The 21,803-nt window shown below is 45.6% G+C and overlaps 1 protein-coding gene across 22 annotated transcripts in view; it reads right to left on the reverse strand.

Moving 5' to 3' along the window:
* Nucleotides 1–21,803, reverse strand: part of ptprsa (protein tyrosine phosphatase receptor type Sa) — a 449,805-nt gene that overhangs the window by 211,918 nt on the left and 216,084 nt on the right. For all 22 annotated transcript variants that reach the window (XM_046301062.1, XM_046301171.1, XM_046301161.1 and 19 more), the window contains 2 exons: nt 10,169–10,314; nt 7,002–7,143 (listed from right to left, as the gene is read on the reverse strand). In XM_046301062.1, the coding sequence (XP_046157018.1) occupies nt 7,002–7,143; nt 10,169–10,314 (288 nt within the window). The remainder of the gene's footprint in view (nt 1–7,001; nt 7,144–10,168; nt 10,315–21,803) is intronic.

A 21,803-nucleotide genomic window follows, 5' to 3' on the forward strand; every position in this document is an offset into this window, starting at 1 on the left:
GTGTAGATACAGCAGGGGAGTGTAGATACACCAGGGGGAGTGTAGATACGGCAGGGGAGTATAGATACAGCAGGGGAGTGTAGATACAGTAGGGGAGTATAGATACAGTAGGGGAGTGTATATACAGTAGGGGAGTGTATATACAGTAGGGGAGTGTAGATACAGCAGGGAGGAGAGTAGATACAGTAGGGGAGTGTAGATACAGCAGGGGAGTGTAGATACAGTAGGGGAGTATAGATACAGTAGGGGAGTATAGATACAGTAGGGGAGTGTAGATACAGTAGGGGAGTGTATATACAGTAGGGGAGTGTAGATACAGCAGGGAGGAGAGTAGATACAGTAGGGGAGTATAGATACAGCAGGGGAGTGTAGATACACCAGGGGGAGTGTAGATACAGCAGGGGAGTATAGATACAGCAGGGGAGTATAGATACAGCAGGGGAGTATAGATACAGCAGGGGAGTATAGATACAGCAGGGGAGTATAGATACAGCAGGGGAGTATAGATACAGCAGGGGAGTGTAGATACAGCAGGGGAGTGTAGAGACAGCAGGGGCGTGTAGAGACAGCAGGGGAGTGTAGTAGGGGAATGTAGATACAGCAGGGGAGTATAGATACAGCAGGGGAGTATAGATACAGCAGGGGAGTATAGATACAGCAGGGGAGTGTAGTAGGGGAATGTAGATACAGCAGGGGAGTATAGATACAGCAGGGGAGTATAGATACAGCAGGGGAGTATAGATACAGCAGGGGAGTATAGATACAGCAGGGGAGTGTAGATACAGCAGGGGAGTGTAGTAGGGGAATGTAGAGACAGCAGGGGAGTATAGATACAGCAGGGGAGTATAGATACAGCAGGGGAGTATAGATACAGCAGGGGAGTATAGATACAGCAGGGGAGTGTAGATACAGCAGGGGAGTGTAGAGACAGCAGGGGCGTGTAGATACAGCAGGGGAGTGTAGATACACCAGGGGGAGTGTAGATACGGCAGGGGAGTATAGATACAGCAGGGGAGTATAGATACAGCAGGGGAGTGTAGATACACCAGGGGGAGTGTAGATACAGCAGGGGAGTATAGATACAGCAGGGGAGTATAGATACAGCAGGGGAGTGTAGTAGGGGAATGTAGATACAGCAGGGGAGTATAGATACAGCAGGGGAGTATAGATACAGCAGGGGAGTGTAGAGACAGCAGGGGAGTGTAGTAGGGGAATGTAGATACAGCAGGGGAGTATAGATACAGCAGGGGAGTATAGATACAGCAGGGGAGTATAGATACAGCAGGGGAGTATAGATACAGCAGGGGAGTATAGATACAGCAGGGGAGTGTAGAGACAGCAGGGGCGTGTAGAGACAGCAGGGGAGTGTAGAGACAGCAGGGGAGTGTAGTAGGGGAATGTAGATACAGCAGGGGAGTATAGATACAGCAGGGGAGTATAGATACAGCAGGGGAGTGTAGAGACAGCAGGGGAGTGTAGTAGGGGAATGTAGATACAGCAGGGGAGTATAGATACAGCAGGGGAGTATAGATACAGCAGGGGAGTATAGATACAGCAGGGGAGTATAGATACAGCAGGGGAGTGTAGAGACAGCAGGGGAGTGTAGTAGGGGAATGTAGATACAGCAGGGGAGTATAGATACAGCAGGGGAGTATAGATACAGCAGGGGAGTATAGATACAGCAGGGGAGTATAGATACAGCATGGGGAGTATAGATACAGCAGGGGAGTGTAGAGACAGCAGGGGAGTATAGATACAGCAGGGGAGTATAGATACAGCAGGGGAGTATAGATACAGCAGGGGAGTGTAGATACAGCAGGGAGGAGTGTAGATACAGCAGGGGAGTGTAGATACAGCAGGGGAGTGTAGATACAGCAGGGAGGAGTATAGATACAGCATGGGGAGTGTAGATACAGCAGGGGAGTGTAGATACAGCATGGGGAGTGTAGATACAATAGGGGAGTGTAGATACAGCAGGGGAGTGTAGATACAGCAGGGGAGTGTAGATACAGTAGGGGAGTGTCGATAGAGTAGGGGAGTGTAGATACAGTAGGGGAGTGTAGATACAGTAGGGGAGTGTAGATACAGTAGGGGAGTATAGATACAGTAGGGGAGTGTATATACAGTAGGGGAGTGTATATACAGTAGGGGAGTGTAGATACAGCAGGGAGGAGAGTAGATACAGTAGGGGAGTGTAGATACAGCAGGGGAGTGTAGATACAGTAGGGGAGTATAGATACAGTAGGGGAGTATAGATACAGTAGGGGAGTGTAGATACAGTAGGGGAGTGTATATACAGTAGGGGAGTATAGATACAGCAGGGAGGAGAGTAGATACAGTAGGGGAATGTAGATACAGTAGGGGCATGTAGATACAGTAGGGGAGAGTAGATACAGTAGGGGAATGTAGATACAGTAGGGGAATGTAGATACAGTAGGGGAGTGTAGATACAGTAGGGGAGTGTAGATACAGCAGGGAGGAGAGTAGATACAGTAGGGGAATGTAGATACAGTAGGGGAGTGTAGATACAGCAGGGAGGAGTGTAGATACAGCAGGGGGAGTATAGATTCAGTGTATATGTGTGTGAGTTTTCTATTAGTTCCTTGTCCTTTGCCAAAAGTCCTACATCTGCAAATCCTTAGCCTACTACAGCCCCCTTATATCGCCTGACCCCTATATCTCCTGACTCCTACAGTCCCCTTATATCTCCTGACTCCTACAGTCCCCTTATATCGCCTGACCCCTATATCTCCTGACCCCTATAGTCCCCTATATCCCCTGACTCCTATATCTTCTGACCCCTATAGTCTCCTATATCCCCTGACCCCTATATCTCCTGACCTCTATAGTCCCCTATATCCCCTGACCCCTATATTTCCTGACTCCTATAGTCCCCTATAAAGAAAGAAAGAAAGAAAGAAAGAAAGAAAGAAAGAAAGAAAGAAAGAAAGAAAGAAAGAAAGAAAGAAAAAGGGGGAGGTAGAGGGGAGTGTGTGAGCGTCAGCAACAGGCACACATTTTGATTCAGATTCAATAAATACTATTTCAGCACAGTTGGTGACCACTCTTCCATCTTTCATAACCAATCCATAATCTCTCCCTCTCTCTCCGCCACCACTCTTCTCCTCCGCCCTCCTACCTCCCTTTCGCATCAGTGAATACAGTAAAAACAAATGTGATAAAATAGAGAATCCTGTTGGGATAGAATGTCTATACACTCCTCTCTCTGAATGGTGAATTAAATATAGTTGCGTTGCAGAATGACGCATGATAGACCAGGAAGTGCCCACTGTGATATGCATCTGCCACGGTCGCCCACAAAGACTGGCGTAGGATCAGCCTTCCTCATGTCCAAGTTTGTTTTGAGCATAACGGCCAGTAGTTAGTATACACGTGGAAACATCCTGACTGTAAGGGATGTAGCCTATGCATCCAATAGAGGGTTACAGGTAGCTACATTATAAAGAGCTCGAACAGGGGTCTCCAGCAGGTCGATTGCAAGCTACCAGTGGCTCGCTGTCAACCTATGAGTAGCTCCCCAAACAATCCTGAAAATGCACACACGTGTTCCACCGCAAAATGTCATAAAGAAATCTCACAAGTATCAGATACCGCAAGCTCCCAGCTACTATCTAATCAACACAACATTGATGTTATCCCATCTCTGGTTAGCCACTATTGGCTTAAAAAGCCAAACCTGACACAATATATGGCAATTAATTTCCGGCAATATTGCACCTGTCTATGTGGTGCGTTTGTCCATCACTCCATGTGTAACCATCTTGTGGTTTGACAGAAATACTTTCCCCAAAACCTTCTCAATTAAATATTAACTGTAATGTAGGCTTACCTGACAGAAGTATGTCATGAGTAATTATTTCATTTGTATCTATTATTTAGATCAAACTTTGCCATGAAATGAGCAGCAGCAGTACAGACCACCACATTAGAGGACACATTCCGAACTCGCTAGATGGCAATTAAAGGGCCAGATGTGTAAAACTTCTTAAGGCTAGGGGGCAGTATTCGGAAGTTTGGATGACTGACCTGCTCAAAGTAAACTGCCTGTTACTCAGGCCCAAAAGCTAAGTTATGCAGATAATTGGTAGCATTGGATAGAAAACACTCTGAAGTTTCTGTTAAACTTCTTATGGCTGAGGGCAGCATTGAGGGCAGCATCTGTCCCAGATGCTAACATATGCATATTATTAGTAGTATTGGATAGAAAACACTCCAAAGTTTCTAAAACTGTTTGAATGATGGCTGTGCGTATAACAGAACTCATATGGCATGCAAAAACCTGAGAAAAAATCCAACCAGGAAGTGGGAAATCTGAGGTTGGTCGATTTTCAACTCAGCCCCTATTGAAGATGCAGTGGGATATTGGTCATCTTGCACTTCCTAAGGCTTCCACTAGATGTCAACCGTCTTTAGAAACTTGTTTGAGGCTTCTACTGTGAAGGGGAGCTGAATGAGAGGGGAATGAGTCAGAGGTCTGCCAGCAGTCAGGCGCTGGTCACGCGCATTCACATGAGAGGTATCTCCCGTTCCTTTGCTTTTCTGAAGACAAAGGAATTCTCCAGTTGGAATATTATTGAAGTTTTATGTTAAAAACCTCCTAAAGATTGATTCTATCATTTGACAAGTTTCTACGGACTGTAACATAACTTTTTGACATTTCGTCTGCAACTAGTGAACGCGCTTCGTGAGTTTTGATTTGTTTACCAAACGCGCTAACAAAAGAAGCTATTTGGACATAAATGATGAACTTTATCGAACAAATCAAACGTTTATTGTGGAACTGGAATTCTTGGGAGTGCATTCTGATGAAGATCATCAGAGGTAAGTGAATATTTATAATGTTATTTCTGACTTCTGTTGACTCCAACATGGCAGATATATGTATTTGTTGTCTGAGCACCGTACCCAGATTATTGCATGGTTTGCTTTTTCCGTAAAGCTTTTTTGCTTTGTGCTTTTTTGAAATCTGACACAGCGGTTGCATTAAGGAGAAGTATATCTTTAATTCCATGCATAACACTTGTATTTTCATCAACATTTATGATGAGTATTTCTGTAAATTGATGTGGCTCTCTGCAAAATCACCGGATGTTTTTGGAACTACTGAACATAACGCACCAATGTATACTGAGATTTTTTTATATAAATATGAACTTTATCAAACAAAACGTACATGTATTGTGTAACATGAAGTCATATGAGTGTCATCTGATGAAGATCATCAAAGGTTAGTGATTAATTTATCTCTATTTCTGATTTTTGTGACTCCTCTTTTTGGCTGTGTTTTTCTGTGAATAGGTGCTGACCTAACATAATTGTTTGTGGTGCTTTCGCTGTAAAGACTATTTGAAATCGGACACTGTGGTGGGATTAACAACAAGATTACCTTTAAAATGGTATAAGATACTTGTATGTTTGAGGAATTTTGATTAGGAGAATTCGGTTGTTTTGAATTTGGCGCCGTGCACTTTCACTGGCTGTTGTCATATCGATCCCATTAAAGGGATTTCCACCCTAAGAAGTTAAAACTGTTAAAATAATGTCTGTGAGTATAACAGAACTGATATGGCAGGCCAAACCCCGAGGAGAACCCATCACAAAATGTGTTTTTGAGGTCACAGGCCATTCCAATACTTGTCTATGAGATATTCAAAGGAATTCCTCCCAGATTGCAGTTCCCATGGCTTCCGCTAGATGTCAACAGTCTTTAGAAAGGGTTTCAGGGTTGTTTTTTGAAAAATGAGCTAGTAGTTGTAGTTTTTCAAGTTGTCTCTCATTAGGACTGTAGTCTTGTGGTGCGCGTGGATGATGGCTTCGTGATTTATCTCTGGTATTGAACTTGCTACATTCCGTCTTAAATCTGATAGTTTATTTACATATTAGGGTAGCTGAGGATTGAATCGAAATGTTGTTTGACTTGTTTGGATGAAGTTTACTGGTAACTTTTGGGATTTCTTTGTCTGCATGTTGAACGGGTGGATTACTGAATCAAACGTGCCAACTAAACTGACTTTTTTGGGATATAAAGAAGGACTTTATCGAACAAAACAACCATTTGTTGTGTAGCTGGGACCCTTGGGATTGCAAACAGAGAAAGATCTTCAAAGGTAAGTGATTAATTTGATCGATATTTATGATTTTTGTGACGCCTCTGCTGGTTTGGCAAATGTCATTAATGCTGGGGTATGCAGGGCGCTGTCCTCAGATAATCGCATGTTATGCTTTCACTGTAAAGCCTTTTTGAAATCTGACAACGCGGTTGGATTAACAAGAAGCTAAGCTCTTAAACAATGTAAATCGCTTGTATTTTCATGAATGTTTAATATTACGATTTTTGTATTTTGAATTTCACGCTCTAAAATTTCACCAGATGATGTCGAGGTGGGTTGCTAGCGTCCCACCTAGCCCAAAGAGGTTATTAAGGGGGAATTACACAAAACAAATCTAAATGTGTTTGTTTTCTTCCAGACCCCTTTAAAAAAGGTCTTCAGATGTGATTTAAGCATCGGCATCCAATTCTGTTGTTTCTCTATAAACAATTGTAATTTTGAGAGTGAAAATATACAAAAATATATAAAAATCTAACGGAACATAATTTTGGAAAACATAAAACAAAATTTGGGAAACAAATCGCAGATTTTATAGAGCCCCATGTAGAGTTGTTAATTAACCGTTATTTTACCAGGTATATCGAAAGAAAACATTGTGCACTACTGTCTCTTGTACACTAAGGACCTAGGGAAGAGTTGCAGAGAAGAATGTGACTATTTGTTTCATTTTTTTAAATTAGCTCTCATGCTAGAAAAGGTTAGAGACCCCTGAGCTAGAAGATACTAGTACAAGGAACAAACATATATGCGTGAAGCTGGCTGAGAATATTGGTGCAGTGAGCACCACTATATATTGCAAGACTATTGGACAATAGACTCCATTGGTCCATTGGTCAGGACCTCATCATTAGGCGCCGTCGAGTGACTCACCTCTGATTATGGACAGCTTGGCGTTAACGTTGACCTCACCCTCGCTATTTTCCGCCACGCACTCGTAGATGTTCTCGTCCCGCGGCGCTCGTAGAGGCTGGATCCGAAGGACGGCGCCGGCACCCTCATCGAACTCTATAGTCTGTGTCAGAGAGAAAGGGCAACGTTATAGCTATCTGTTTTTGAGTTAAAGACAACCTCACTATTCTTCTAGGAGCTAGACTCCTCAACTAGCTCCTTAGGGGCACCTTCATTTCACATACTGTATACCATTTTTTTCACTGCAAAGCTTCAGAATATGAGCCAGGACATCGCTATGCTAGTCCAGTGGCCAAGTCTTCAGAAAAGGTCACCATGGAATAAGGTTAGTTTTGAAGTTGAATGTTTTCAAAATGTTCAAAGCCATCCATTAGGACAATTATGATTCGAAATAAGTACCGTTGCAGAGTATAAACCCTCATTCTCAGCAATGTCAGCTAATAATCATAACAGAACTGTCAGTGTGCTCATATTGTACTCATAGATCACGCTATACATGTGATTTTACATGTGATCTCCATAATATATAACAAAGAGACACGTATGGATAGATGCGGTTGACCAAGTGAAGTGGTGTATGGAGGTGCCTGTTGTCAGCCGAACGGTTCAGCGTCGAGTCATGACGAATCTCAAGGCTACAGCACTAATGAGGAAACAGCACTGTGACTGAGTCCAGATCAATATCAAAGCAAAAGCTGCTGGAGGGGAAATGCAACGATTTCGAACCTTCATAAAATGACTTTTTAAAAGCAAGTAAATAGCAATCATTGGATCCACAGTTCAATCGTTTTTTCTCAGTCTTAGCGGAAGAGAATGCAAAACAGTTTGGGATTGGACTGTCCTGTACTGAAATTGCACAGTCCTGTACTGAAATTGCACTGTCCTGTACATGTCCTGTCCTTTTTTTGTACTTGTCCTGTACTTGTCCTGTATTTGTCCTGTACCTGTCCTGTACTTGTCCTGTTCTGTACTTGTCCTGTACTCTCCTGTATGTGTCTTGTAATGTACCTGTCCTGTACTCTCCTGTGTTTGTCCTGTACTGTCCTGTTCTTTCCTGTACTTGTCCTGTACTGTACTGTCCTGTACTTGTCCTGTCTTGTACTTGTCCTGCACTGTCCTGTATTGTCACAGATTTGTCCTGTATAGATCTGTCCTGTATTTGTCATCTCAAGGAACTTGTCCTGTACTTGACCTGTTCTGTACATGTCCTGTACTGCTTTGTATTTGTCCTGTACTGTACTGTATGGTACTGTCCTATCCTGTACTTGTCCTGTACTGCTTTGTATTTGTCCTGTACTGTACTTGTCCTGTACTGTATGGTACTGTCCTATCCTGTACTTGTCCTGTACTGCTTTGTATTTGTCCTGTACTGTACTTGTCCTGTACTGTATGGTACTGTCCTATCCTGTACTTGTCCTGTACTGTACTGTCTTGTGTTTGTCCTGCACTGTCATGTATTGGCCTGTATTTGTCATCTCAAGGAACTTGTCCTGCACTAGTCTTGTTCTGCACTTGTCCTGTCCTGTACTGGCCTTGTCCTGTCCTGTATTTGTCCTGTACTGACCTTGTCCTGTCCTGTATTTGTCCTTTACTGGCCTTGTCCTGTCCTGTATTTATCCTGTACTGACCTTGTCCTGTCCTGTATTTGTCCTGTACTGACCTTGTCCTGTCCTGTATTTGTCCTTTACTGGCCTTGTCCTGTCCTGTATTTGTCCTTTACTGGCCTTGTCCTGTCCTGTATTTGTCCTTTACTGGCCTTGTTCTGTCCTGTATTTGTCCTGTACTGGCCTTGTCCTGTCCTGTATTTGTCCTTTACTGGCCTTGTTCTGTCCTGTATTTGTCCTGTACTGGCCTTGTCCTGTCCTGTATTTGTCCTTTACTGGCCTTGTTCTGTACTGTCCTTGTCCTGTACTGGCCTTGTGCTGTACTGTACTGTCCTTGTCCTGTACTGGCCTTGTGCTGTCTTGTACTGTCCTGCACTGGCCTTGTCCTGTCCTGTACTGTCCTTGTCCTGTATTTGTCCTGTACTGTCCTGTACTGTCCTGTATTATATTTAATTTTTTATTTAACTAGGCAAGTACCCCAGCCAAAATTTCCCCTAACCCGGACAACTCTGGGCTAATTGTGCAATGCCCTATGGGACTTCCGATCACGGCCGGTTGTGATACAGACCAGGATTGAACCAGAGTCTGCAGTGTGTGTGTGTCAATGTGTATTTGTCCTGTACTGTCATGTACTTGTCCTGTACTCTCCTGTATTTGTCCTGTACTCTCCTGTATTTGTCCTGTACTGTCCTGTACTCTCCTGTATTTGTCCTGTACTGTCCTGTACTCTCCTGTATTTGTCCTGTACTGTCCTGTACTTGTTCTGTATTTGTCCTGTACTTGTCATGTACTTGGGTTCCATCTTCTTCTTCTCTTATTAATACTCAGGTACCATCTTCTTCCCTCCTTCTAAGTACGCTGGCAGCGTTGTTGACGTGATAATGTGTTAGCACAAGAGTGTGTATGTGTGTGTTAGCGAGTCTGTGTGTGTGTGCTGTCGATGTGAGGAGTGTGTTAATTAAGGAAACCCTGAGAATCAATCATGATTTTAGACACACCATCTGGGCTCACACAGAGACACACAACAAACAAACATCATAAATAAGGCACAGCGGGCGCAGGGGGAAAGTAGCACGCCACTACTAGAACCGAACGTAAAACAAACGTCAAATTCAGCTAGTCATTCAAGTGGAAAAGGACAAGTAGATTGCATTGGCACTGTGCCATGTCATGTCACTAAACATGGTGGTTTCTTGTAATTGATGCCTGGTTAAATTAAAACCACTGTCTGTCGTGGTGTAGTTTGTGTACAAGTAAATGATCTACCTTGGTGAAACAAAGAAGTGGTATATCCATGTCAAATGAATGAATAGATTTGTGTGACTCAGTTTGTAAAAGCTTTAGCAATGCCAGGGTTGTGGGTTCGATTCCTGTTGGGGCCACATATACATATATGTAAGTTGCTTTGGATAAATGTGTCCGATAAATTGTATTTATTATGTATATTATATTCAGATGTATTATTCCATACTACATCCACAACAGTAGGGGGCAGTGTAGGGTTACAAGGTTACACAGTCTCACCTCAATGCGCTGGGAGTTGACTTTCTTCCCCTTCTTGTTCCAGCTCACCCGGGGCTTAGGGTCTCCTGTCGCCTGGCACACGAATGAGACCACACCCCCAGATACGCCAATCTGGTCTACGGGAACTTTAGTGAATCTTGGTGGTGCTGGAACGAGTGAGAGAGGGAGAGACATTAAAACAGACTAAAGAAACCAAAGTGATGCAACAGTACCAGTGGATTTAACCCAATTTAGTCCAGTTGTAGCTGCAAATGAAGGTAATTACATTTCGAAAAGTTTATGTGCATACACCAACAAAAAACAAACACACACACACACACCAAAAACACACACACACCAAAAACACACACACACACACCAAAAACACACACACACACCAAAAACACACACACACCAACAAAAAACAAACACACACACACACACCAAAATGGCGGTGTGAGAAGAAGGCAGCCGTTTTACATGACCCCAACCGATTGTTTTTAAAGTTTTTTTATAACTTATTTTTTTACTCATTTTGTGCATAATGTTGCCGCTACCGCTATCTTATGCTTCACGGAGTCGTGGCTGAACGACGACACTATCAACATACAGCTGGCTGGTTACACGCTGTACCAGCTGGATAGAACACCGTCGTCTGGTAAGACAAGGGGCAGCGGACTATGTATTTTTTGTAAATAACAGCTAGCGCACGATATCTAAGGCTATTGCTGAGGCTGAGGAAGAGTATCTCATGATTAACTGTAGACCACACTATCTACCTAGAGAGTTTTCATCTGTATTCTTCGTAGCTGTTTTACATACCACCACAGTCAGAGGCTGGCACTAAAACACCATTGAATGAGCTGCATTACCACATAAGCAAACAAGAAAACTTTCACCCAGAGGTGGTGCTCCTAGTAGCCTGGGACTTTAATAACGCATGGAAACTTCAATCCATTTGACCAAATTTCTATCAGCATGTTAAATGTGCAACCACAGGAAAAAAGAACTCTGGGCAACCTTTACTCAACACACAGAGACGCATACAAAGCTCTCCCTCGCCCTGCATTTGACAAATCTGACCATACTTCTGTCAGTGAGTAGAGCAATAAAAAAGTGGTCAGATGAGCAGATGCTAAGCTACAGGACTGTTTTGCTAGCACAGATTGGAATATGTTCCGTGTTTCCTCCAACTGCATTGAGGAGTAAACCACATCAGTTATTGGCTTCATCAATAAGTGCATCGATGACATCATCCTAACAGTGACCGTACGTACATACCGCAACCAGAAGCCATAGATTACAGGCAACATCCGCACTGAGCTAGAGGGTAGAGCTGCCCCTTTCATGGAGCAGGACTCTAACCCGGACACTTATAAGAAATCCCAATATGCCCTCCGACAAACAGGCAAAGTGTCAGGATTAAGATCGAATCATAGTACACCGGCTCTGACGCTCGTAGGAGCTGAGCTACTAGCTGAGCTACTCTACTTAACACTGAAACATGCATGAGAGCACCAGTTGTTCCGGAAGACTGTGTCATCACGCTCTCCACAGCTGATGTGAGTAAGACCTTTAAACAGGTCAACATTCACAGGGCCGCAGGGCCAGACGGATTACCAGGATGTTTACTCTGAGCATGCACTGACCAACTAGCAAGTGTCTTCACTGACATTTTCAACCTCCTCCTGTCCGAGTCTGTAATACCAACATGTTTTAAGCAGACTACCATAGTCCTTGTGCACAAGAACAACAATGTAACCTCCCTAAATGACCACTGATCCATAGAACTCATGTCTGTAGCCATGACGTGCTATGCAAGGCTGGTCACGGCTCACATCAACACCATCATCCCAGAAACCCTAGACCCACTCCAATTTGCATTCCACCCCAACAGATCCACAGATGATGTAATCGCTATTGCACTCAACACTGCCCTTTCCCACCTGGACAAAAGGAACACCTATCTGAGGATGCTATTCATTGCTACAGCTTAGCGTTCAACACCATAGTGCCCTCAAAGCTTATCAATAAGCTAAGGACCCTGGGACTAAACACCTCCCTCTGCAACTGGATCCTGGACTTCCAGACAGGATGCCCCCTGTTGGTAGGGTTAGGTAACAACACATCTGCCACACTGATCCTCAACACAGGGTCCCCTCAGTGGTGCATGCTCAGTCCCTTCCTGCACTTCCTGTTCACTCATGACTGCATGGCCAGGCACGACTCCAACACCATCATTAAGTTTGTCGATGACACAACAGTGTTAGGCCTGATCACCAAGAATGAAGAGACAGCCTATAGGGAGGAGGTCAGAGACCTGGCCGTGTGGTGCCAGGACAACAACCTCTCCCTCAATGTGATCAAGACAAAAGAGATGATTGTGGGACTACAGGAAAAAGAGGCCCGAGCACACCCCCATTCTCATCGACGGGGCTGCAGTGGAGCAGGTTGAGAGCTTCAAGTTCCTTGGTGTCCACATTACCAACAAACTAACATAGTCCAAGCACACCAAGACAGTTGTGAAGAGGGCACGACAAAACCTATTCCCCCTCAGGAGACTGAAAAGATTTGGCATGGGTCCTCGCTTCCTGCCATCCAGTACCTCTATACCAGGATGTGTCAGAGGAAGGCCCTAAAAATTGTCAGACTCCAGCAACCCTAGTCATAGACTGTTCTCTCTGCTACCACACGGCAAGTGGTATCGGAGCACCAAGTCTAGGTCCAAGAGGCTTCTAAACAGTTTCAAGCCCCAAGCCATAAGACTCCTGAACATCTAATCAAATGGCTACCCAGGCTATTTGCATTGACCCCCCTTCCCCTTTTACACCGCCGCACATTGACTCTGCATCGGTACACCCCTGTATATAGTCTCGATATTGTTATTTTACTGCTGCTCTTTAATGACTTGTTACTTTTATTTGTTATTCTTATCTGTATTTTTTAAACTGCGTTGTTGGTTCGGGGCTCGTAAATAACCATTTCACTCTAAGGTCTATACCAGTTGTATTCGGCGCATGTGACTAATAAAATTAGATTTTATTTTATTTGAAAAACACACACACCAAAAAATACGCCCACACACCAAAATATACACACACACAATCACACCAAAACACACACACACACCCAAAAAAACACAAACACACACACACCCAAAAAACACAAACACACACACACCCAAAAAAACACAAACACACACACACCCAAAAAAACACAAACACACACACACCCAAAAAAACACACACCCAAAAAAACACAAACACACACACACCCAAAAAAACACAAACACACCCCAGAAAACACACACACACACACACACACACACACACACACACACACACACACACACACACACACACACACACACACACACACACACACACACACACACACACACACACACACACACACACACACACACACACACACACACACACTTTCATTGTATGAGAAGGCAGTGAGGACATGAACTGGACTTCCTCATTCCGCTGCTGTATAATTTGACGGCTAGACAATATGCACCCTGACACACTGACACCTGACACCCCGACAACCTAATACCCTAACACTCTGACAAGCTGACGCCCTGATGACCTAACACGCTGACGCCCTGAAACGCTGACAACATAACACCCTAACACCCTGACACCTGACACCCTGACGACCTAACACGCTGACGACCTGGCATGGTGACAACATAACACCCTAACACCCTGACACCTAACACCCTGACGACCTAACACGCTGACGCCCTGAAACGCTGACAACATAACACCCTAACAACCTAACACGCTGACGACCTAACACCCTGACACCTGACACCCTGACGACCTAACACGCTGACAACCTAACACCCTGACACACTGACGCACTGACACGCTGACGACCTAACACCCTGACACCTGACACCCTGACGACCTAACACCCTGACACCTGACACCCTGACGACCTAACACCTGACGACCTAACACCCTGACACCTGACACCCTGACGACCTAACACCTGACGACCTAACACCCTGACACACTGACACACTGACACGCTGACACGCTGACACGCTGACGACCTAACACCCTGACACCTGACACCCTGACGACCTAACACGCTGACAACCTGGCATGGTAACAAGCTGACGCCTTGACAAGCTAACTCTGCCTCTGACACCCTGATGCCCTGACACGCTGACACCCTGATTCCCTGACACCCGGAATCCATGACACCCTTACACCCTGAATCCCTGACACCCTGACACGCTGACACCCTGATCCCCTGACACCCTGAATCCATGACACCCTGAAACCAACATTAATCATTTAATGGAGCAATTAATAATAAAGCACCAGTGGAATTGTGGAGGCTAACGGGAACTGCGGAGGCTGACGAATCTGTGAAGGCTGACGGAAACTACAGAGGCTAACGGGAACTGCGGAGGCTAACGGGAACTGCTGAGGCTGACGGATCTGTGAAGGCTGACAGGAACTGCGGAGGCTGACGGGAACTGCGGAGGCTAACGGGAGCTGCGGAGGCTGATGGGAACTGCGGAGGCTGAAGGATCTGTGAAGGCTGACGGAAACTGCGGAGGCTAACGGGAACTGCAGAGGCTAACGGGAGCTGCGGAGGCTAACGGGAACTGCGGAGGCTGACGGGAGCTGCGGAGGCTAACAGGAGCTGCGGAGGCTAACGGGAGCTGCGGAGGCTGACGGGAGCTGCGGAGGCTAACGGGAGCTGCGGAGGCTGACGGGAGCTGCAGAGGCTGACGGGAGCTGCGGAGGCTAACGGGAACTGCGGAGGCTGACGGGAACTGCGAAGGCTAACGGGAGCTGCAGAGAATCTACTCTCACATAGGTACGTAGTTGCAAAGGGCATCAGTGTCTTAACAGCATGATTTGCCAAGGCAGGACACTCTGAGCGCAGCCCAATCCAGATATCGGTAAGTGGACTGGAGGCAGGAAAGGGATTACGAATCCAGTTGTTTGTGTCATCCATTTTGGGAAGGTATCTGCGTAATTGCGCACCCAACTCACTCAGGTGCTTCGCTATATGACATTTGACATTGTCCGTAAGCTTGAGTTCATTTGCACACAAAAAAATCATACAATAATGGAAATATCTGTGTGTTGTCCTTGTTAATGCAGACAGAGAAGAGCTCCAACAACTTAATCGTAGCCACAATTTTGTCCCACACATTGAATATAGTTGCAGAGTCCCTCTAATCCTAGATTCAGATCATTCAGTCGAGAAAAAACATCACCCAGATAGGCCAGTCGTGTGAGAAACTCGTCATCATGCCAAGCGTTCAGACAAGTGAAGATTATGGTCAATAAAGAAAACTTTCAGCTCATCACTCAATTTTAAAAAATGTGTCCCTTGATAACCAGCGCAATATTGCATGTTGTAAAAGAGTTACATGGTCGCTGCCTATATCTTTACATACTGCAGAAAATACACAAGGGTTCAGGGGCCTTGCTTTAACCTCTTGGGTAGGGGGCAGCATTCTGAATTTCGGATGAAAAGCATGCCCAAATTAAAAGATATGATATGCATATAACTAGTAGATTTGGATAGAAAACACTCGAAAGTTTCCAAAACTGTTAAAATAGTGTCTGTGAGTATAACAGAACTGATTTGGAAGGCGAAAACCTGAGAAAAATCCATTCAGGAAGTTTTTTTTTATTTCTATTTTTTTCTATTCAATGCCATTACAGTAACCATTGACATAGGACTCAATTTGCAGTTCCTATGCCTTCCACTAGATGTCAACAGTCTTTAGAAATGGTTTCAGGCTTGTATTCGTATAAATGAGAGAGTAAGACCAGTCTGAATGAGTGGACCCTACCGTGTCACAGAGTTTTTTCATGAGCAATCCCGAGAGAGTGCATTTCTTGTTTACCTTTTATATTGACAACGTTATTGTCTGGTTGAAATATTATAGATCATTTAGGCTAAAAACAACCTGAGAAATGAATATAAACATCGTTTGACTTGTTTCTATGAGCTTTACGGATACAATTTGGATTTTTTTGTCTGCCTGTTTTGTCTGCCTGTTTTGACTGCGTTTGAGCCTGGAGGCTAACGGGAACTGCGTAGGCTAACGGGAACTGCGGAGGCTGACGGATCTGTGAAGGCTGACGGAAACTACAGAGGCTAACGGGAACTGCGGAGGCTAACGGGAACTGCTGAGGCTGACGGATCTGTGAAGGCTGACAGGAACTGCGGAGGCTGACGGGAACTGCGGAGGCTAACGGGAGCTGCGGAGGCTGATGGGAACTGCGGAGGCTGAAGGATCTGTGAAGACTGACGGAAACTGCGGAGGCTGATGGGAACTGCGGAGGCTAACGGGAGCTGCGGAGGCTAACGGATACTGCGGAGGCTGACGGGAGCTGCGGAGGCTAACGGGAGCTGCGAAGGCTGACGGGAGCTGCGGAGGCTAACGGGAGCTGCGGAGGCTAACGGGAACTGCGGAGGCTGACGGGAGCTCCGGAGGCTGACGGGAGCTGCGGAGGCTAACGGGAGCTGCGGAGGCTGACGGGAGCTGCGGAGGCTAACGGGAGCTGCGGAGGCTGACGGGAGCTGCGGAGGCTAACGGGAGCTGCGGAGGCTGACGGGAGCTGCGGAGGCTGACGGGAGCTGCGGAGGCTAACGGGAACTGCGGAGAATCTACTCTCACATAGGTACGTAGTTGCAAAGGGCATCAGTGTCTTAACAGCATGATTTGCCAAGGCAGGACACTCTGAGCGCAGCCCAATCCAGAAATCGGTCAGTGGCTTCTGATTAAATTAAATTTTCACAGAACCGCATGTTGCAAGTTCAATAAGGCTCTCTTGTTCAGAGCAACTGCTTGCACGCGCGTTAGTACTCCACTATGTCTCCCTGTCATGGCTTTTGCGCCATCAGTACAGATACCAACACATCTTGACCACCAAAGTCCATTTGATGTCACAAAGCTGTCCAGTACTTTAAAAATATCCTCTCCTGTTGTCCTGGTTTCCAGTGGTTCGCAGAAGAGGATGTCTTTGTTAATTGACCCCCCATAAACATAACGGACATATACCAGGAGCTGTGCCAGGCCCGCCACGTCTGTTGACTCATCCAGCTGTAAAGCATATAATTCACTGGCTTGTATGCGAAGAAGCAATTGTTTCTAAACATCTCCTGCCATGTCACTGCTGTGTTGTGAAACAGTGTTGTTTGATGAAGACATTGTCTGTATCGTTTTTTTGGGCATTTTCCCCCAGCATTGTCCCAGCCATATCCACAGAAGCAGGAAAAATTAAGTCCTCCACAATAGTATGGGGCTTGCCTGTCCTAGCCACTTGGTAGCTCACCATATAAGACGCTACTATCCCTTATTAACGGTATCTGTTGCTTTTATAAATGTCCTACTACTCAAAAGTAATTCTTAATTCTCGCTCAAAAAACTCCTGTAGTTTATTTTTCAAATTGTCATGTTTTGTTTCTAAATGTCTGAGAAAGAGAAGGTTATATCGAGTTGTGAGATAGTACAGTCGTGGCCAAAAGTTTTGAGAAAGACACGAATATACATTTTCACAAAGTCTGCTGCCTCAGTTTGTTAAGATGGCAATTTGCATATACTCCAGAATGTTATGAAGAGTGATCAGATGAATTGCAAAGTCCCTCTTCGCCATGCAAATGGTCTGAATCCCCCCTAAAAATTTCCTCTGCATTTCAGTCGTGCCACAAAAGGACCAGCTGACATCATGTCAGTGATTCTCTCGTTAACACAAATGTGAGTGTTGACGAGGATAAGGCTAGAGATCACTCTGTCATGTCGATTGAGTTCAAATAACAGACTGGAAGCTTCAAAAGGAGGGTGGTGCTTGGAATCCTTGTTCTTCCTCTGTCAATTTTTTTATTTTATTTTTTATTTCACCTTTATTTAACCAGGTAGGCTAGTTGAGAACAAGTTCTCATTTGCAACTGCGACCTGGCCAAGATAAAAGCATAGCAGTGTGAACAGACAACACAGAGTTACACATGGAATAAACAATTAACAAGTCAATAACACAGTAGAAAAAAAAATGGGCAGTCTATATACAATGTGTGCAAAAGGCATGAGGAGGTAGGCGAATAATACAGTTTTGCAGATTAACACTGGAGTGATAAATGATCAGGTCATGTACAGGTAGAGATATTGGTGTGCAAAAGAGCAGAAAAATAAATAAATAAAAACAGTATAAAAAACAGTATGGGAATGTGGTAGGTGAAAATGGGTGGGCTATTTTCCTATAGACTATGTACAGCTGCAGCGATCGGTTAGCTGCTCGGATAGCTGATGTTTGAAGTTGGTGAGGGAGATAAAAGTCTCCAACTTCAGCGATTTTTGCAATTCGTTCCAGTCACAGGCAGCAGAGTACTGGAACGAAAGGCGGCCAAATGATGTGTTGGCTTTAGGGTTGATCAGTGAGATACACCTGCTGGAGCGCGTGCTACGGATGGGTGTTGCCATCGTGACCAGTGAACTGAGATAAGGCGGAGCTTTACCTAGCATGGACTTGTAGATGACCTGGAGCCAGTGGGTCTGGCGACGAATATGTAGTGAGGGCCAGCCGACTAGAGCATACAAGTCGCAGTGGTGGGTGGTATAAGGTGCTTTAGTGACAAAACGGATGGCACTGTGATAGACTGCATCCAGTTTGCTGAGTAGAGTGTTGGAAGCCATTTTGTAGATGACATCGCCGAAGTCGAGGATCGGTAGGATAGTCAGTTTAACTAGGGTGAGCTTGGCAGCGTGAGTGAAGGAGGCTTTGTTGCGGAATAGAAAGCCGACTCTTGATTTGATTTTCGATTGGAGATGTTTGATGTGGGTCTGGAAGGAGAGTTTGCAGTCTAGCCAGACACCTAGGTACTTATAGATGTCCACATATTCAAGGTCGGAACCATCCAGGGTGGTGATGCTAGTCGGGCATGCGGGTGCAGGCAGCGATCGGTTGAAAAGCATGCATTTGGTTTTACTCTCATTTAAGAGCAGTTGGAGGCCACGGAAGGAGTGCTGTATGGCATTGAAGCTCGTTTGGAGGTTAGATAGCACAGTGTCCAATGACGGGCCGAAAGTATATAGAATGGTGTCGTCTGCGTAGAGGTGGATCAGGGAATCGCCCGCAGCAAGAGCAACATCATTGATATACACAGAGAAAAGAGTCGGCCCGAGAATTGAACCCTGTGGCACCCCCATAGAGACTGCCAGAGGACCGGACAGCATGCCCTCCGATTTGACACACTGAACTCTGTCTGCAAAGTAATTGGTGAACCAGGCAAGGCAGTCATCCGAAAAACCGAGGCTGTAGAGTCTGCCGATAAGAATATGGTGATTGACAGAGTCGAAAGCCTTGGCGAGGTCGATGAAGACGGCTGCACAGTACTGTCTTTTATCGATGGCGGTTATGATATCGTTTAGTACCTTGAGTGTGGCTGAGGTGCACCCGTGACTGGCTCGGAAACCAGATTGCACAGCGGAGAAGGTACGGTGGGATTCGAGATGGTCAGTGACCTGTTTGTTGACTTGGCTTTCGAAGACCTTAGATAGGCAGGGCAGGATGGATATAGGTCTGTAACAGTTTGGGTCCAGGGTGTCTCCCCCTTTGAAGAGGGCGATGACAGCGGCAGCTTTCCAATCCTTGGGGATCTCAGACGATATGAAAGAGAGGTTGAACAGGCTGGTAATAGGGGTTGCGACAATGGCGGCAGATAGTTTCAGAAATAGCGGGTCCAGATTGTCAAGCCCAGCTGATTTGTACAGGTCCAGGTTTTGCAGCTCTTTCAGAACATCTGCTATCTGGATTTGGGTAAAGGAGAACCTGGAGAGGCTTGGGTGAGGAGCTACGGGGGGGGGCGGAGCTGTTGGCCGAGGTTGGAGTAGCCAGGCGGAAGGCATGGCCAGCCGTTGAGAAGTGTTTATTGAAGTTTTCGATAATCATGGATTTATCGGTGGAGACAGTGTTTCCTAGCCTCAGAGCAGTGGGCAGCTGGGAGGAGGTGCTCATGGATACCTGCAAGGAAACACGTGCCGTCATCATTGCTTTGCACAAGAAAGGGCTTCACAGGATATTGCTGCCAGTAAGATTGCACCTAAATCAACCATTTTTCGGATCATCAAGAACTTCAAGGAGAGTGGTTCAATTGTTGTGAAAAAGGCTTCAGGTCACCCAAGAAAGTCCAGCAAGCACCAGGACCATCTCCTAAAGTTGATTCAGCTGCGGGATCGGGGCACCACCAGTACAGAGTTTGCTCAGGAATGGCAGAAGGCAGGTATGAGTGCATCTGCACGTACAGTGAGACAGAGACTTTTGGAGGATGGCCTGGTGTCAAGAAGGGCAGCAAAGAAGCCACTTCTCTCCAGGAAAAACATCAGGGACACACTGATATTCTGCAAAAGGTACATGGATTGGACTGCTGAGGACTGGACTGCTGAGGACTGGACTGCTGAGGACTGGACTGCTGAGGACTGGACTGCTGAGGACTGGACTGCTGAGGACTGGACTGCTGAGGACTGGACTGCTGAGGACTGCTGAGGACTGGACTGCTGAGGACTGGAATGCTGAGGACTGGACTGCTGAGGACTGGACTGCTGAGGACTGGACTGCTGAGGACTAGACTGCTGAGGACTGGACTGCTGAGGACTGGACTGCTGAGGACTGGACTGCTGAGGACTGGACTGCTGAGGACTGCTGAGGACTGGACTGCTGAGGACTGGACTGCTGAGGATTGGACTGCTGAGGACCGGGGTAAAGTCATTTTCTCTGATGAATCCCCTTTCCGATTGTTTGGTGGATCCGGATAAAAGCTTGTCTGTAGAAGACAAGGTGAGTGCTACCATCAGTCCTGTGTCATGCCAACAGTAAAGCATCCTGAGACCATTCATGTGTGGGGTGACTTCTCAGTCAAGGGAGTGAGCTCACTTACAATTTTGCCTAAGAACACAGCCATGAATAAAGAATGGTACCAACACATCCTCCAAGAGCAACTTCTCCCAACCATCCAGGAACAGTTTGGTGATGAACAATGCATTTTCCAGCATGATGGAGCACCTTGCCATAAGGCAAAAGTGATAACTAAGTGGCTCTGGGAACAAAACATTGATATTTTGGGTCCATGGCCAGGAAACTCCCCAGACTTTAATCCCATTGAGAACTTGTGGTCAATCCTCAAGAGGCGGGTGGACAAACAAAACCCCACAAATTCTCACAAACTCCCAGCATTGATTATACAAGAATGGGCTGTCATCAGTCAGGATATGGCCCAGAAGTTAATTGACATAATGCCAGGGCAGATTGCAGAGGTCTTGAAAAAGAAGGGTCATTACTACAAATATTGACTCTTTGCATCAACTTCATGTAATTGTCAATAAAGCCTTTGACACTTATGAAATGCTCGTAACTATACTTCTCAATACTTTTGGCCATGACTGTACTTGCTGAGGAAAGGCACTACTCCCAATATAAGTGAAGCCCAAATCAATGTATTTCTCATCATATTTGCGCCTCTTCGATGGTCCAATGTCCCTATCTGTTGTTCGGTGCTTTCCCGGGTAAGGGGGCAGTAGCTCTTCGGCTGCATCAGATTCACAACTGTCAGTGTCCAAGAAATGTAGAATTACTGATGCTAGCATTGGATGTGCTCATGGAAGCAGAACAAC

Source organism: Oncorhynchus gorbuscha, linkage group LG02, assembly GCF_021184085.1.
Source record: "Oncorhynchus gorbuscha isolate QuinsamMale2020 ecotype Even-year linkage group LG02, OgorEven_v1.0, whole genome shotgun sequence".
Lineage (NCBI taxonomy): Eukaryota > Metazoa > Chordata > Actinopteri > Salmoniformes > Salmonidae > Oncorhynchus > Oncorhynchus gorbuscha.